The sequence below is a fragment of the Solanum verrucosum genome, unplaced genomic scaffold (genome assembly GCF_900185275.1).
Source record: "Solanum verrucosum unplaced genomic scaffold, falcon-dt-bn FXZP01000094.1, whole genome shotgun sequence".
Taxonomy (NCBI): domain Eukaryota; kingdom Viridiplantae; phylum Streptophyta; class Magnoliopsida; order Solanales; family Solanaceae; genus Solanum; species Solanum verrucosum.
In genome coordinates this window covers 3,487,590-3,506,245 of record NW_026019970.1, presented here as the reverse complement: position 1 = coordinate 3,506,245, position 18,656 = coordinate 3,487,590, and the positions used below count along the sequence as shown (strand labels likewise).

Here is an 18,656-nt window from a genome sequence, read left to right as displayed (position 1 = left end):
ACATTTTTTCAATTTTTAATAAATAATTAATTAATATATTTATGACAATTTTTTAAAATATTGAATTTCGTTGATTGAATTTGATAACAAATATTTATTTTGTCTCCCACAAATGTATCTAAATTTGTTAATGAATATAAGTAAACACATAACAATGTAAAATTATCTAAATTTGTTAATGGATTTCGTTGATTGCATTCCAAAATAGTAATGCAAGCAACTGTAACCTATGTAAAATTAGAAAGATACTAATGCAAACGAATGTATATCAATTTATAAATGAATATGGACGAATGTATCCAATACAAATGTATACCTATGTAAATTTGAAAGATATTAATGCAAATAAATGTATACCAATTTATTATGAATACGAACAAATGTATCCAATACAAATGTAAAATTAGAAAGATATTAATGCAAATAAATGTATACCAATTTATAAATGAATATGGACGAATGTATCCATTACAAATGTATACCTATGTAAAATTTGAAAGATATTAATGAAAATAAATATAAATGTATACCAATTTATTATGAATATGAACAAATGTATGCCAATCTATTTGATGGATATGGATTAATGAATACCAATGCAAACAAATGTATACAAATTTGTTAAGTAAATATGGATCGAGTTCAAAGGCAAAATAATTGGCAGGTAATGAACTCATAGGAATACCTTTGAAATGAGAGTAATCATAATCAAAATATTATTTTCTAAATTTAAGAAAAGATATAATTCTAAATAGAATTTTGCTAGTTCTAAGTGGAAATGGTTGGAAGATAAAATAGAGATGGTATTAATTTTCTTTTATTATTTTTAAAAATACGAAATAATTTGAAAGGAGAGAGTTTTGAATAATCTTTTGCTAGTTTTAAGGAGAAATGGTTGGAGGTTACAAGAGAGATGAAATTAATTTTCTTTTATTATTTTAAAATATCCGTACTAATTTGAAAGGAGAGATAATTCTAAATAATCGTTTGCTAGTTTTAAGGAGTAATGGTTGGAAGTTAGAAGAAAGATGCTATTAAATATCTTTTATTATTTAAAAAAATATAGATATATTACTTTAGGCTAATATGTGCCAATTTTTATTTGTTTATTAATTGCTAATTAATATTGGGCTATATATTATCAATTATATGTAACACTTGTCTATTTGTGCCAATTCCTCCAAAATTTTCATATTCCATCCAAATAGCCGAGAACCCCTTGGGCCTAGGCTATGGGCCTCCTTTATCGCCCAACCTCCAATGGAAGTCCAGAACCATCTTTGATTTCTGTAATTACCTGAAACTTGACGTCAATCTTCAGCTCTGGTGAAGAAAATGTCTCTGTTCAGGCGATTTATTCCAATTCACATGAAACTACACTCTTATTCACATTCATATTCAGCTAGAAGCTCTATGGACAATTACTTTCTTCGTAAACGTAGAAAATGGCCACTTTCACCTTACAAAACCAAATGGCAAGAAGAAACCTTAACTCATCAATTCGCTATGCAAAAATTGGTAGAATCAACAGCTAACAGATCTCCTAAAATCCATCTTTTATCAATTCTTATCGACTCTTTCTCTACCTACGAATGCGATCCAACTCCAAATGCATACTATTTTATCCTTAAAACAGTTACCAAGAACCCGTCTATATGGGATGAAATCCCTCTAATTCTTGATCATATTGGTAAAGTTGAAAAATTTGAGACACCCGAATACATATTCACTTATTTGATTAAGTTTTATGGGGATTCTAACATGACCCATTTGGCATATGAGATGTTTTTCACTATGCCAGCTTTTAGATGTAAACCAAGTGTGAAGTCTTTGAATTGTTTGATTTGGGTACTTTGTAAGAACAATTATGATCTCAGAATTGTACTTCAAGTTTTGGTTAAGAGTCAGTTATTGAACATTTGGGTTGAAGAATTAACTTTTAAGATTTTGATTAGAGCTCTTTGTAGGATTGGAAAAGCGAATAATGCCGTTGATTTGTTGAACTTAATGGTGAATAGTGGGTTTAATCTTGATGGAAATATTTGTTCTTTGATTTTATCTACAATGCCTGAAGTAAAAGATTGTGATGGGGTTGAGATTTGGGGTGTTTTGGAAGAAATGAGGAAGTTAGGTTATAGTCCAAAAAGGGTGGATTTGTGCAATGTGATAAGGTTTTATGTGAAAAATGAAAAAGGGATTGATGCTTTGGAGGTGTTGAATAAGATGAAAATGAGTGGAATGGTGCCTGATGTTGTATGCTATAATTTGGTTTTGAATGGAATGATTTTAGAAGGGGAGTATTCGAATGCAGATGAAGTGTTTGATGAATTGCTTGTATTAGGTTTAAATCCCGATATCGTTACCTATAATGTGTATATTAATGGCTTGTGTAAGCAGATTAAAATGGTCGAGGCATTAAGAATGCTTGGTTGTATGGAGGTTTTGGGGTGTAAACCTGAAACGAACACTTACCACACCATATTAGATGGTTTGTGTAGGTGTGGGATGTTGTCGTCTGCAAAAGAAGTTTTTGGGCAGATGAAATCGAAGGGTTTACAACTCAGTTCACATATTTATGGCGTTATAATTAACTGCATGATTAGAAATGGTGAAGTTGACGAAGCGTATAATCTGTTACATGAGATGGTTGACATGGGGTTTCTTCCTCAGTCTATTACATTTGATGGATTGATCGGTCTTTTGTGCAAGAAGGGTTCGTTTTCTGAGGTGATGGAATTGTTAAGCATAATGGTCACCAAGAACGTTGTCCCTGGGATTAGATCGTGGGAAACATTAGTTCAAGTGTTTTCTTCTGCAAAAGAGGAAAGAAATGTAGAAGTAGAAGGTTCTTCTGGAACGAAGGGGGCTAAATAGAAACAAGAGAGATCCATTGAACAATGATTTTTTCGTGTTGTCAAAGATTGAATAAAGAAAATAGATTGCCTAATCGAATTGATTAGATCATGTAGGAACAATTGCACACAGGTTGGTTGCCACCGTTGGCTGGGAAAAATCAGTTGCATTGGGTAAAAGTCACAAGTTCTGTGAGGCAGAACAGAAGGCATGCTGTGCCTATGTATGTAACATAAATGTTGTACTAAAAGATTTAGTTGATCTGGTCTAGCAACTTTATCTTACATCAATCCCTAGAAATGTTCGACTTCATGACAAAGTCGTGTGTATCAAAGAAATGAAAGGGCTCTCCATCTTTGTCTTGAACCTAGACGGATTTCTATGTATATATTTTTGCAACCCTGTATTGTATTGTATCACAAAAATGAATGTTGATCAGCCTACATTCTACAAGATGATATATCACAACAAAAAGAGACTTAACCATTAATGTTCAAATTTTTCACACAATACTTTTCCCTTTTCTCCAGAAAATGAATCTGACAGTGATCATCAACTGGTTAAAGTCTCAATAAAATGGACCATCTCTAGCAAGTGGCACAACTGGAAAAACTTTAGTATTATCATTGCAATCAATCATCACTTCTAAATTGTTTTTTAGGTGAAATGTCAATTCTTTTGAAAGCAAATTGTAGAACAAAAGGATCCCCAAGTGGGCTCATCTGTAAGATTGTATTCGAAAATAAAGTTTCCTGTAATTTGTTTAGCTGCGGACAAGTCTATTGTGTTAAAATCATAGGAGAGATGGATTCAACTTGAATCCGTTTTTTTTTTTTCATGTGTTATTAATTAGTGTGTTTCACTTAACAAGATTTTATTCAGTGATCTTTATATGTCGAAGTAGGTTCTTTTAGAATCAATTTTAAGCTGTATGCTAGATGTTGTTACAATTCAAAGGATTAAGACCCTTGTGACATTGCACAAAAGACATTCTTTCAACTAGCAACTTTGAATGTTGGTAGGGTCTTGTTTGAATTCCAATCTCTAGTCATAACTTGGCACAATCAATTTTGCCAATAATGTCTCTTTTTCTTCTTTGCCAGCGAGAGTTGTTTCTATTAGGGAACGCTAAATTTGCTAGTCCTGATTAGTCCACACAAATGGAGACATATACATGTGTCTGACATGTAATCGATTGACTCATCTTGTTAGTTACAAGTAATTATTAGAAAGTCCAAGTAAAAAACAAAGAGTATGAAAGACTTATTTGGTTTTTGTGGAATTAAAGGTGGAAATAGGACTATCAAAAACCTATCGTTTCAATCAGAAATGACTCTATTTTACTGTTTATAAGTCTTGCCTATTCACCATAATGGGGTATTTTTAGTCCTTTTATTTTTAAGTATTCAATGAGAGGAAAGGCTCAAAATAGTCCTTCATCTTTGGGTTAAAGCTCAAAGTCATCCTTGAGTTTTCACATGGAGCACTAATAGTCTCTCATGTTTGCAATATTGGTGCACTTTTGGTCCTCCTCCAAAATTTTGCCTATTTTTTAATATTGATTTTATCCATAACTTATGTATGATATGTTCAATCGTCATTTTATATATTTGGTAAAAATAATAACTCCATATGAGAGAATGTGAGAAGAAAAACATCTTGTTTTGTTAAGTAGAAATTGTATTGCAGGTAAAGTCGAGAGGTTCATCATGATAATTTCACGTGCAATAGTACAATTTTTTTTCTTTTCTTCCAACATCATATGTTAAGATGTTCTTAGTTTAGCTGCAGTAATATTTCTATTGAATAGAACAATGTGTTCTTCTTATCACCTTCTCTCACATAGAGTTATTATTTCTACTAAATATATAACAAGATGATTGGACATTCCTTACATAAAATTGTGGATAAAATTAATGTTAAAAAATAGGCAAATTTTTTTAGGAGGACCAAAAGTGCACCAATATTGCAAACATGAGGAACTATGAGTGATCCATGTAAAAACTCAAGGATGACTTTGAGCCTTAACCCAAAGATGAGGGAATATTTTGAACCTTTCCTCTATTCAATGACATTGAAAAAAAACCAGTAATTCATTTGAATAATAGATAAAATTGCCAAGTGCTAGCTTTTTTTTATTGATTAGACAAGATTACAACAATGGATAATATTTAATTCTATTAATTACTGATTTGGAGATTCAATTAATCTTCATATAAGAGACTAAAAAAAAGGAATAGCAGTAGGTATATATCATGACTAAAACATTACGACATGGTGACGATAAACAAAAATGTACTTAATGGAAGAAAACAAGAAAGGTGTCTTCCACTATGCATCATATTTTATTTGTTTGTAGAATGAGAATATACACCCAAAAAGATTAATCTAAAATCTAAATGCTATGTTTTTATATTCTCTAAAGGATCGAGCTAGTTTGGCAACAGTGCTAGAGAGTTGTGAGTCGTTTGGTTTCAATACAAATTATGATGAGATTAGTTATGCTGAAATTAGTTATAATGAGATAAGTTATGTTGAAATTATTTTTTATTGAGTGTTTAATTTGTTGTGTTCAAAATAATATGCATTGCATAAATTTTAAAAACAAGTTGTTTGCTTACAAAATACCTTTTATGAATGTGAAAAGTGATACTTAAAAAGGATTTAATGAGATAATTTTGTCATTTACCTATTTTATCCCAAGATAAGACTTATTCCTATATTAATTATTAATTCCAAGATAAGTTATCCAGACTTGTCAACCTACCAACAAATTAAATGACACTATAATTTAGTCTCATGATTATTTGGTCTTATTTGACAACCCACTATTTACCATGGGCAACAACATTGGTACAGTAGAGGTGCATTATTTTCGGTCCTCTCGTTCTTAGGAAAAGATTTCTCAATACTCTAATGCTCACACACTATAATAAAAATAATTTTTAGCGGTACTAAATATACATATTCACAAAGAGTGTTTAAGATTTTATTAGTATCTATTAATTGTCATTGGATCAAATATCGCTATAAGTTTTAGGAACATTTACAAAAAGTACTAATTGCCTCTAAAAATACATATTTAGCGGTAATTAAGTTATTATCATTAATTAATTACCGCTAATTTTGATGTAGTAACATCATATATATATATATATATATATATATGGACAATCATCTTTTCTTAAATACTTTACCATTTCCCTTTTTTTATTCTCATAATTATTAACGTAACAAAATAAGTATGTTTAAATATTTTTACAAAAAAATTATTGAATTCAAAATAAATATTGGTTAACATCTAAGAATTAGCCGATATCGTTGTCACCATACAATTAAATCAATTCAATTATTTTCTTATTGGCCTAAACAGATTTGTCTGTTTTTTAAGCAAACAGATTTAGACTTGACTCAAGTCTTAATCAACAAATCTCTACACTTTCTATGTTGATAGGGTGGTTCTCAACCGTGGCTTTATGTTAAAGTAAATTAACAAAGGAATTAATTAATAATTTTAGTTACATCCCATCAATTAAACATGATGCCACTATGATTTGCCTCCATTAGCTAGTCATCAACTGTTCATGGTGATTAATTACTATTAGTATTATTATTGATTATAAGTGATATTTCCATTATACTAAGATTGCCCAAATGGCATTTAATTACAATATTCCTTGTCTCCTCCTTTTTCCTTAATCTGTGGGGGCACCTCATTAACCACTAATTACACTAACTTTTCCTCTCTAATGACAATCATTTCTTTTAGATTTCACTGATGTCAAGTATAGTTTAGAAGTTGACAGCTCTCAAAATTGTTTTATTAGATTATATTTTTGTGCTATGCTACCCTGCAGTATACTATCTTGTAGCTTTTTGCTTGTTTATGGCATTATACATAACAAATTAAATAGTTAAAATTTGGCTTGGATTGACAAGCAAGATATTTTCAATTTTGAGAGTGCACATCTTGACAACTCGACTTATCCTCATTATCTCGAGGATATCCGATACTGACATGTCATATAAATTTTGAAGGTGTATTCTAGATAATTATTTTATAAATTGAGGTGTTCAAGTGACATACTGAAGACGAGTTAAGGTGTTCATATATGCATTTTCAAAATTGAAATAATTATCAACTGAAGCTAAGTTAAGATATCCATTTATATACTATGCCTATGATTATTATATCGTTTGCTATCAACATGGTATCCTACTTATATCTCTATCAGTGGAAAGCCAGGTCAATGAAACACACCTCATGTTTCCTTTTTACTTTTTCACTTTTATTGAAGACAAAATTACACATTTATTACAATCACCTTTTTTACAAAATTAGTGTTCTCTAGTCTGCGCATTAATCAAAACGATTTGGTGTACAACATTTTTTCTATATGTATATTTCTAGAAAGTACCGACTATTGAATTTATTGTACGTAGCTTTAACTTATATCCTTCAAGAGAAGTCATTGCAATTGGAACTCCAGGCATTCTAATCATGGCGGTAACATCTTATCTTTTGCTCCATTTATTGCATCAATCATAAGGTACTTAAACTTTCTATTAATGAATCTTCAATACGATCCAATTTAAGTGCTTTTGATAGAATTAAAAAAAGGTAAACTAAGAAGATAGTATGGGAATGGTCTTTACAAATTTTAAGCATGGAATTATTTATGATTCTTTGGCTCTCCAAAAATGTATTACACCATGGGAGCACTCAAAAAGTGAAATAGGTGTATTAGGACAAATATTAAGAGGGCCTAGTGAGCACAAAAAAGGTGGTTTCAATTTACATCCACTATCCAACTTTTGGCCTCTAATTTTGTCTCATCCTTGAAACAGATATATTGGTATACGTTGGATGTTAGTTCTAGTCTTTACCTCATAGGCTGCTCAAGATTTTCAAAATCCTTCTTTGCACAATGTGGAATGTCTACTCACAAAGTAACTTTGTGTCCAGATTAATCTCTCACATGGTCGCTCAGGGTAGCAGAGCTAGAATTTTAATGAACGAGCATCAAAATATTAAAAAATTAAATTGCATAGAAATTAAGGAGTGTTAATTTTTATCTAACTGCATAATATACGTTTTTTTTTTACGAAAAGGTGTCATTTGACACCCCTCAAGTATATGTGGCTCCACTACTGAACGGGCACATGCAAAACAACAAGTGAGCAAATACATTCATTTTATTTTCAATATAGACGAATTCAAGATCCAGAATCAACATATTAGAATATATATATATAGTTTGTTGATGCTCAACTTTTTTGTTAATATATGAACTAAACCTTATTACACTCTATGGTTAATGCTTACATAATTTTAGTAATTGGGAAGTAAGAAGCAATGATGACTTAACAAAACTAATATTGGAATCTGGAAAAGGAACAGAAAAGTAAAGAGGATCCAAAAGAGATGGAACATAACAATTGAACCTAAAAGGAGTTTCAAAAGCTATTATGCCTCAACCTCCCACTATTGTTTGTACTTTTGGTAGAAAATTAAACTCTAGACAGTTAACCATTATAACATCTTTAACAGTTGTTTGTGAATTGTTTGTGTTCTTTACATTGATTAGTATTTAGTACTGACTCGTGCTTTCCAGAGAAGATGCCTTCTGATAATAAAAAACATGGTACTTTTAGAAGATGCAAAGGGATGTCAAAGGATCGGAGATCAATCGATGGACCGCAAAGAAATGATCCTGACCTGCCGTGAGTTGCACCCACACTAATCTTTCGCATAGAAGAACCAACTATCAATTCCAATTCAACTAATCAATCATTTAAAAGCAAGTTATTATAGTAAATATTAAGAAAAAAACCGTTTTAGCATTTTAAAGACGGAGTTTCCATAAACTCGATAATTCGTCAAAACAAACGTGAAATAAATTTCGTAGAACCTGAAAATCGTTGTACCAAAACTCTAACAAGTCTAAAATAAGGGGATGCAACCTCAACAAGGAAATATAAGCCTAAAGTCTAAAATGTATGTGTCCAAAAAGATGGACATCAAGATAGAGAAGAATTTATGGCAACCTAGAAGAATTAGCTCACCCTTTAATTTAGATATTGCACGTCTCACAATTGAGATCTCGAAATAGCCGCCAAAATATGTCATGTACTCAACAAAGAAAGAAAAAGTGTAGTATTGATACACATCCAAAATGTATTGGCAGGATCATCTGCTAGTTCAACTAAATGAAATATGAGCAGGCAACCACTACTCAGTAAACAGATAGTACACAATTACAAGCATAAGGACACAACCTGGACTTTCGGTCCTAAAACTGAATAGAAATGCATAAACATCATGAATTATCACAATACAACAAGCTAGTCTGGTTCTCTCTCATGGAACCCACACATACAAGTTGTTAGTGTGCTGGTGTGGTATTCATTTCCATAGTTAGTGTACAGACATGATATCCATTCCCATTGTCAGTGTGCCAGCATGGTACTCATTCCCATTGTACCGACATAGTACTCGTTTCGGATATTAGTTTACTGGTGTGATAACTGTTCCAACAATAATACGTATCGACGTGGCACCTGATCTCAATCATCACACACAACACAATCACAACCACGATGAATCAAGAAAACACATGTACAATCATGTAGCACATTCATTACATGCAAAACATCTTTAAGTTCACATCATGTCTTTCTAATTTCCCTACTCATATATATGTAATGCATTACTAACGATACATTTAACAATCACATATAACATAAACGGGGAAAAAACAATCATCACCTATCTCAAATCAAGTCCTAAAAACTCTAAAGAACTGGAGTTTTCCCCTTGTTATGAATGTCGACTTGTTCTTGGTCTAAACAATAATAAAAATGCAATAATCAATCAATAATTGACTATTAATACAAGGATTACAACGAAATCCTAAATTCCAGGCTATTACACTGATCATTCACCCAAGATGGGTCTTTTCCACCATTAATTCAAGTTAAAATCTTTTCCCAAAATTAACAACCTAGATTCTAAGAATTAAGAATCAAAATGCAAGTTGGGGAAGTAATTAACTTACCATTATCGAAGAGTTTAGTGGAACAACTGAAGAAAACTGCCCTAAATCGCCCTTCCCAGTTTCAAGAAGAAAGTTACAAAAAGTGACAGATTTTTGGGACTTTTCTGCACAAAACCCGACTAACCTCGATATAGCAGTCTGACGTGCTATAGCGGCGTCACCATAGCAGTAGCGGAAATTAATTCATCTCGTTATTGCGGCGTGACACCATTTATAAAGGCTTGCACGGAGATCTTCACAAATTCTCCCCCAAACCCCCATTTCACAACACCTTCGAATCTTGACACTCTAAACTAACATTTTCACGTCAAGTTTGATTTCGGGAGTACTTGCCCGAATTCGATTTCGAAATACCCTATGAATTCCTTAATGTCTCAATTACTAGGAAACACAATCTAAGCTTAGACAAACCATCTCATCCATTCTTGAATTGCCTTAGATCATATCTCATTCAGATTTCGTTTGACACTGGCCTAGCCTAAAATTCTTAAGTCACTACCAAAAAGTGTTCTGAACCAATTCTTTCACCATTGACCTTCCTCATAATGATTGAAAGGGGTTGTTACAACATTATAGAACACTAACTAGGAATTATATACAAAAAATAACTTAACTTTTTAAATATTACAAGAACAATATATTCAATTACAAATATAACAAAATTTCAAAGAACAAATATTAAAAATGCAATCCCAATGAGCGAAAATTATTTATTATTTGACTTTACTTAAAAAATAAAATATCTCTCTGAATATAGAACAATCGACATTTCATCTTCTTATCTCAGCTTGTGGTCATTGAACGATAACTTTAGTAGGCGTTTGGTCATGTGATACCATATCATGATATGAAATCCCGAGATGGAATCAACGTTTGGACATGCGATTTCATGCTTATTCCATTTCATGATTTCATATCATGAGATTGAATCTCGTATTCTCCAAAAATCATGATTTGAGAATTTCATATCATGATTTGGAATTTTTTAAATACAAAAATTGACCCACAAGTTTATATTTTGTTAAAACAATCCTACATTTATATCTACTAACCATTTATTTCATATGTTAAATAAAATTTATAATCACATCATTATTTTTTAAAACTTATTATTCTTTCCAACATAAAATTTATTATTACTTTAAATTTGGTGAAAACAAATGATAAAATAGGAATTGATTTGATAAATATAAATAAGAACGGATGGAGTAATACTTTTTGGGTTTTTCATAATAATAATAAAAAAAACTTCTCTTTCGGCTACATATTAAAATGTTAAAAGTAATTTAATATGAAAAAGGACAAAAATAGTAATGTATGTTTGATAATTACTACTTCCACTATGTTTGATTTTAGCACGAAATTAATGTACTTAAACTGTGTAATTTCACACAAGTGAAACAAGGCATGAACCATTATGATATTGACACACAAGTGAAAATTGTCATAGCTTGTGCAGTGTTACATAATTATTTGCGAGAATAATGTAGGAGTGATGAAATATTTATGGTCTATGAGCATGAAAATATAGTTGTGGATGATATTGACCAACAAATGGCTCAAAGTAACCATGTTGGTTCGTTTTCTCTATCATATGATCGAGAAATGCAAGTTCAACATGAGAGATTGTCCGTACTATGTGGGAAGATTATACTAAAGACTGGTACACTACAATTTAGTACACTACAATTTATGTTCAATTTTTTTATTGAATTAATGTTAGGTGAAACTGTTACTTAAGTGGAGAACAAATAACTTTGTAATAATTTATTTTATAATTTTTTATTTATTTGGTAAGATCTAATAAACAATTGAGGTTATTTTAATAGTCTTACAACTTATGTGATTCTTATGTTTATGAGAAAATATACAACACAAAAATTTCATATCAATGTCCAAACAAAATTTTAATTTCATATCATGATTTCATATTATGATATCACATCATGATTCCATATCGCACAGCCAAACGAACCCTTAGATTAGTTAATTAGTCATCAAAGAGGTAAAATATAATTTCATTCGTATTCGTAATCAATATTGAGTGTCCTAAATAATCATATATTATTTTCCCACCGCTCTCCTCAATTAAGTAAGTTCAATACGTCTTTGCTTCTATTATTTTCCCACAATTTTCATCCAATTCATTGAAGCCCTAAGAAATTTTCTTCGTCAATCCATTGTTAAGATTTGACAGTAAGACTATGAGTGTGTTTGGTACGAAGAAAAATATTTTCTAGGAAAATAAGTAGATTTCTAACTTATTTTCTCATGTTTGGTTAGTGAGTATAAAATATTTTTTTAATATTTGGTTGGGGAATAAAAAATATTTTTCAAAAAATATCTTTTATTTTTGACTTGAGACTAAAAAATACTCTTTAGGAAATTAATTTTTGATCCGAAAATCAACCCATTGATCTAAGACCCGACCCTAATACCCAAACTAGGACAAGGCCCCGATGACCATTCCAAAATTTGACCCTGTGATTTAACCTAGGACCTGACCCAATAATTATTTTTTTAAAAAAATTGACGGAGTCGCGAGGTGTGTGTGGAGGGGGGGGGGGGGAGGGGGTAGGGAGTGGAATGGCATAAAAAATGATTTTTTTTTAAAAAAAATTGAAATATTTTTCAAAAACATTTAATTTTTTTTTTTGATGGGGTGGCTTGGGTGGGGTGGCGCGGGGAGGGAGGTGTTGGTTTGATGATAGAGATACAAATATATTTGAATTTTTTTTTAAAAAGTTTAAAATTTTTAATTTTTTTTTGAATGGGGAGGGTCGGGTAAGGAGTATAGGTAGGGTAAGAAAAAATATTAAAGGATGAAGTAGAGTTTTGAAAAAATTTTTCTTTAATTTTGGAAGAGAAGTCATTTTCCTTAAATTTGAGAAAAATGAGTTGATTTGGAAAACATTTTTCCAAACATATAAGTCAATCAAACATGAAAAAATTATAATTTTCCTCCATACCAAACACACCCTATGTCTTATCCTACTTTCTTATTTCATCGGACCAAGATTTTTCAATTTTTGGCAAAGACGTGTTATTGCAATATAACGAGGAAAATTAAAAAAAAAAATGATATAGGATTAATTAGGATACCCTACTAATTAAGACTTGTCAATTTCATCGAAAACGCATATGCATTATACAATTGATATATCTTCAGTATAATTAAATATTTCTAATTAATTTGTGGTATACTGAAATTATTTCATCAATAATTATTGTATACTGATATATATCTTATGCATCTTTATTTGTTCAGTATATATATTAAGAATATTTTCTAAACGGAGAAGGGTCTAAAATGCCCTTCAAGTATTTGAATTGGTACAAAACTATCCTACATCCCCCTATCAGCCCTAAAATACCCATAACGTCCACCTTTCGGCTCAAAAATACCCTCAATGTTAATCCTTTGACTCATATTTGCCCTTATTTTTAATGGCTCCCTTAAAGTGAAATTATTAAATATTTATTTATTATATTGCTTAATGTGATTGGTCCAAATTTAAATCCTTCTCAAATAAATAATAAAAATTATATTTTTAAAAAATTCTATTTTTCTATAAAACCACTTATGATTCATATTTTGACCCGATATACTTGAAAATAATATTGAAAAAAATAATTTCTTAATATCTTCCTATTAACCTATTTTAAATCAACCCCAATTTATTATAACGTAACCTAACTAATAAATGGGGATCCAACTAAAATCATACTTACCCCGACTGATTGTCTATCTAAAAATATTATTATTTTCATTAATATAAAACATTCTCTCAATTATCCAAATATCTTGTTCATTTTCTCTTTTATTCCTTTTTTAATCACTTATTCTTAATTAGGATATCCAAGACTCAAACTTTGTCACGACCCAGACCATCATGATTGACACCCACACTAACCCTCCAGTGGGAGAACCATTTATATTAATTAGCTAACCAACTTAATCAAGATACTAAAACATTTAAGGTTACAGAAGCAAGTTTAAATGTTAAAGAAGGATAGGGAGTTCCAATAAACTCCAATAAAAGTCTAACAACCAAAACTAACATTGCGGAAGTAATACCTAGAACTTGAAAGTCAATGTACCAAAACATCTAAGGTTCAACCATAAGTCTAAACAAGAAGGGGTACAACCCAATACTAAACATAAGAAATCTAAAGAACTAATTTAAGTCTGAAAGGTGGACATAAACTGAAAGAGAACTCATGGCAGCCCGGAAGAACTGACTCACCCTTGAATTCGAAATGATCACTGATCTTCTAAGCGAGGTCTGTCAATAGCCGCATGAAGATGCCCTGTACTCAACAAGGAAAGGGCAAGTGCAGTATAAGTACACAATCACAGTGTACTGGTAGGATCACGCGACTATCCCATTAAGTGCAACATATATAAGTCATTACAACACAATAATAACATGCATACACCGAACATATACAATATCAATATCATTTACGAACAATGAACAATTTCACAATTATCAATATCACAGTTATGTCAATTCAATGGTCCTCTCATGGAACTCAAACCCAAACTGTTAGCATACCGGTACGTGGTATCCGATCCAATGTTTATGTCGAAATGTGGCAACCGATCTCAAAATTATGCTGGAATGTGGCAACCGATCCAAGTGTCGGCACGCAACACTCGATCCATTCAGCAAGCCACAATCAAAATCACAAAGTACATTCTCATAACCATACAATCAAATCATGATTCATGGCATTTATCATTCATCTATCCTCATTTACAATTAGTGTGATCAATAATGCAACATTTGCAAACATACAAGTATTATAATGAAGCAAGAACAAACATACATCACACAACATGAAATCACAACTATCACCTACCTCGAACAAAGCTTGAAATCCCCTAAGAAACTTGATCTTTCCCTTTCCGTATTTTTTTCGCTTGTTCTTAGTCTACAAACAATCAATATAATGTTATGATCAATATACAAGACTTAATTACCCGGATTATAATCAATAAGATCAACCCTAGGTTAAACCCTTGATTCCCATACCCCAAATTAGAGCTTTTTCCACCATAATTCCCAGATCAAAATCCTCCCCCATCGATAATTACCCATTAGATTACGATTTACGTATCGAAAAATAGATTCGAGGAGTTAAAACCTTACCTTTAGCCTTAAGAATGGTAAAAAAACCGTCAAGAAAACACCGGGGGTCGTCTCCTAGCTCTCAAAGTCGAAAAGTGTAGAATAAAATATTTTTGGGGTTTATTTTCGACTTAAATCGCAACTATCCCGCCACAGCGGTACTCACCCCGCTACAACGTCCCCGCCCTGGAGGGAATAATCCCGCCTTAGAGGCTTGCACGGAACCAGTGAGTCGATTTAAGAATTCCAAACTCCCATTTCACAACACACCTTCAACTAACGACACTCAGAAACTACCTGTTCACGCTAAGATCAGTCTCGAGAGTTCTACTCACCCGAATTCAATTCCGTAAAGTCGTACGGGGTTCCTTAACGTCCTAGCTATCTACTAATGTGATCAAATTCATAATTAGATCACCCAATTGTTACCAGATTTCCCTAGACCTTACTGACTCTAATTTCATCCAAATCTGGACTAGGTTGGAAAATTCCAAGTTATTACGAAAAAGTTTTTCGGCCTAAAATTTTTCCCGTTGGCTTTTTTATAACGATGAGAACAGGTTATTAAAAAAGATACCAATTTACCCATCACTCGTCCCCAAGTGACAAACTTAGGAAACCAGGCTAAAGAAAGAATGGAGTAGTACCTGAATTAACGAACAACTGGGGATACTTGTCTCGCATGTCCTTCTCGGTTTCCCAAGTAGCTTTCTCAACTGGACGATGCTTCCATTGAACTTTCACGGACTTAATCTCCTTGGTCTTCACCTTACGCACATCACGATCAAGAATTACAACCGGTTCCTCCTCATATTGGAGGTCTCTTTCTATCACAACTGAGTCCCATTTTATGATGTAATCCCCGTCACCATGATATATCTTAACATGGACACATGAAATATTGGATGAACTCCAGATAGATTAGGAGGTAAAGCCAATCTATATGCCACTGGCCCTACATATTCAAGAACCTCAAAGGGACCAATGTATCGCGGACTTAACTTGCCCTTCTTGCCAAATCTCATCACCCCTTTCATGGGTGATACCTTAAGAAGAACATTCTCACCAGTCTAAAATGTCATATCTCTTACCTTATGGTCTGCATACTTTTTTTGTCTACTTTGGGCTGCCAAAAACTTAGCTTGAATACTCCTCACCTTATCTTGATCATCCTTTACTAAATCAATCCCCAAAGGTTTCACATCTCCAGCCTCAAACCATCATATGGGTGATCTACATCCCTTCCCATAAAGTGCCTCAAACGTGCCATATCTATACTGGAGTGACAACTATTATTATAGGAGAACTCACATAAAGGTAAGAACTTATCCCAATGCGCTCAAAAATCAATCACACATGCCCTCAATATGTCTTCTAACACTTAAATAGTCCTCTCTGACTGTCCGTCCGTCTGTGGATGAAAGGTTGTACTAAAAGTGAGTTGTGTGCCCAACATCATGTAACTTCCTTCAAAACTTGGATGTGAATTGGGTACTACGGTCTGAGATGATAGAAAAGGGCACCCCATGCAACCTCACTATCTATTTCACATAAACCTTAGCCAATTGTTCAACATTACAATCTATTCTTACTGGAATAAAATGGGCTGATTTATTCAATCTGTCAACCACTACCCAAATAGAATCAAACTTCCCCAAAGTCTTGGAAAGACCAACCACGAAGTCCATAGCTATTATTTCCCACTTCCATTCTGGAATTGACATTCTTTGAACCAAACCTGTAGGCCTTTGATGTTCATACTTTACTTGTTGGCAATTTTGACACTTAGTCATAAACTCCACTATATCTTTCTTCATGCCAGGACACCAATAAATTCGTTTCAAATATCGGTACATCTTGGTCATACCCGGATGAATGGAATATCGAGAACAATGAAATTTCGTCAATAATTTCTGAATCAAGTCATCAACTTAAGGAACACAAATCCTTCCTTTAAAACTGAGCACACCTTCTGCATCAAGAGTGGTCTCTTGTGCCTTACCAATCACAGTCTTCTTTCGAAGATCATTCAAATTTTCATCCTTAAATTGTTTGGCCTTGATCTCCTCAATGAACTTGGCCCTAACCTCAATGCTAGCTAACACCCCACCTCTTTCTGAGATGCCCAACTGCATGAATTTAGACTTCAAGGTCTGGATTTCTTTAGCCAAAGTTTGTTTGGATACACTCAAGCAAGCTAGACTACCCTTACTCACCACTTTTCGACTCAAAGCATCTGCCACTACATTAGCCTTACCCGGATGGTATTAAATTGTCACGTCATAATCTTTGAGTAACTCTATCCACCTTCATTGTGTCAAATTCAGATCCTTTTGAGTGAACACATGCTGCAAACTACGATGATCAGTAAACAACTCACACTTAACACCATAGAGGTAATGCCGCCAGATCTTAAGAGCGAACACTACCGCTGTCAACTCAAAATCATGTGTTGGATAATTTCTCTCATGCACCTTCAATTGATGTGATGCATAAGCTATAACATTCTTATCCTTCTTTAAAACAGCACCCAAACTCGATTGTGAAGCATCACAATAAACTATAAAATCCTTACCTTCAACGGGTAATGCTAGAATAGATGCGGTGGTCAAAAGAGTCTTGAGCTTTTGGAAGCTCTCCTCACATTTTTCAGTCCATTCAAATGGTATCTCCTTTTTGGTCAAATTTGTCAAGTGTGTGGCAATAGAAGCAACGTTCTTCACAAATCAACGATAGTAGCTAGCGAGCCCCACAAAACTCCTAACTTTTGTCACAGAGCTAGGCCGAACCCAATTCTTAACCGCCTCAATCTTTTGAGGATCGACCATCACCCTTTCTTTTGAAACTGTATGCCCAAAAAATACAACCGAAGTCAACCAAAATTCACACTTAGAAAATTTGGCATACAACCTTTGTTTCCCAAGAACACCCAGAACAATACGAAGATGGTTGATATGCTCCTCCTTACTTTTCGAATAGACCAAAATATCGTCAATGAAGACTATAACAAACGAATCAAAGAAGGGTTTGAACACCCCGTTCATCAAACTCATGAAAGTTGCAGGCGCATTAGTCAAACCAAAAGACATAACTAGAAACTCGTAGTGCCCATAGCGGGTTCTAAACATCGTCTTGGGCACATCCTCAGGCCTAATTTTCAACTGGTGGTAGCTAGAACTTAGATCAATCTTAGAGAAAACTGATGCACCTTGCAATTGGTCAAAAAAAATCATTTATTCTAGGCAATGGGTACTTGTTTTGAATGGTGATCCTATTCAATTGCCGGTAATCTATACACATCCTCATACCACCATCCTTTTGCTTAACAAACAAAACTGGAGCATCCTACGGGGAAACATTGGGACGAATGAATCATTTATCAAGAAGTTCTTGGATTTGAGCCTTAAGCTCTCTTAATTCCGCCGGAGCCATGCGATACATAGGATAGAAATAGGGCGGGTACCAGGTTCCAAATCAATGTAAAAATCTATCTCTATCCAGAGGCATACCAGACAAATCATTAGGAAACACTTTTCTAAATTATGACACCACAGGAATAGACTCAATAGATGGAGACTTAACCTCAACATCCTGAATATGAGCCAAATAA

At 32.9% G+C, this 18,656-nt stretch overlaps 1 protein-coding gene across 1 annotated transcript; it reads left to right on the top strand.

Annotated features, from left to right (window-relative positions):
* Positions 1 to 1,335: 1,335 nt before the first annotated feature.
* LOC125817168 (pentatricopeptide repeat-containing protein At2g38420, mitochondrial) lies at positions 1,336 to 2,874 on the top strand. Its single transcript, XM_049496723.1, has one exon. The coding sequence runs from the start codon at positions 1,336 to 1,338 to the stop codon at positions 2,872 to 2,874; it is 1,539 nt and encodes a 512-aa protein (XP_049352680.1).
* Positions 2,875 to 18,656: the final 15,782 nt, after the last annotated feature.

What these genes read in the sequence shown, in the direction of transcription:
- LOC125817168 (XM_049496723.1), top strand. Translation starts at nt 1,336, where the DNA reads ATGTCTCTGTTCAGGCGATTTATTCCAATTCACATGAAACTACACTCT.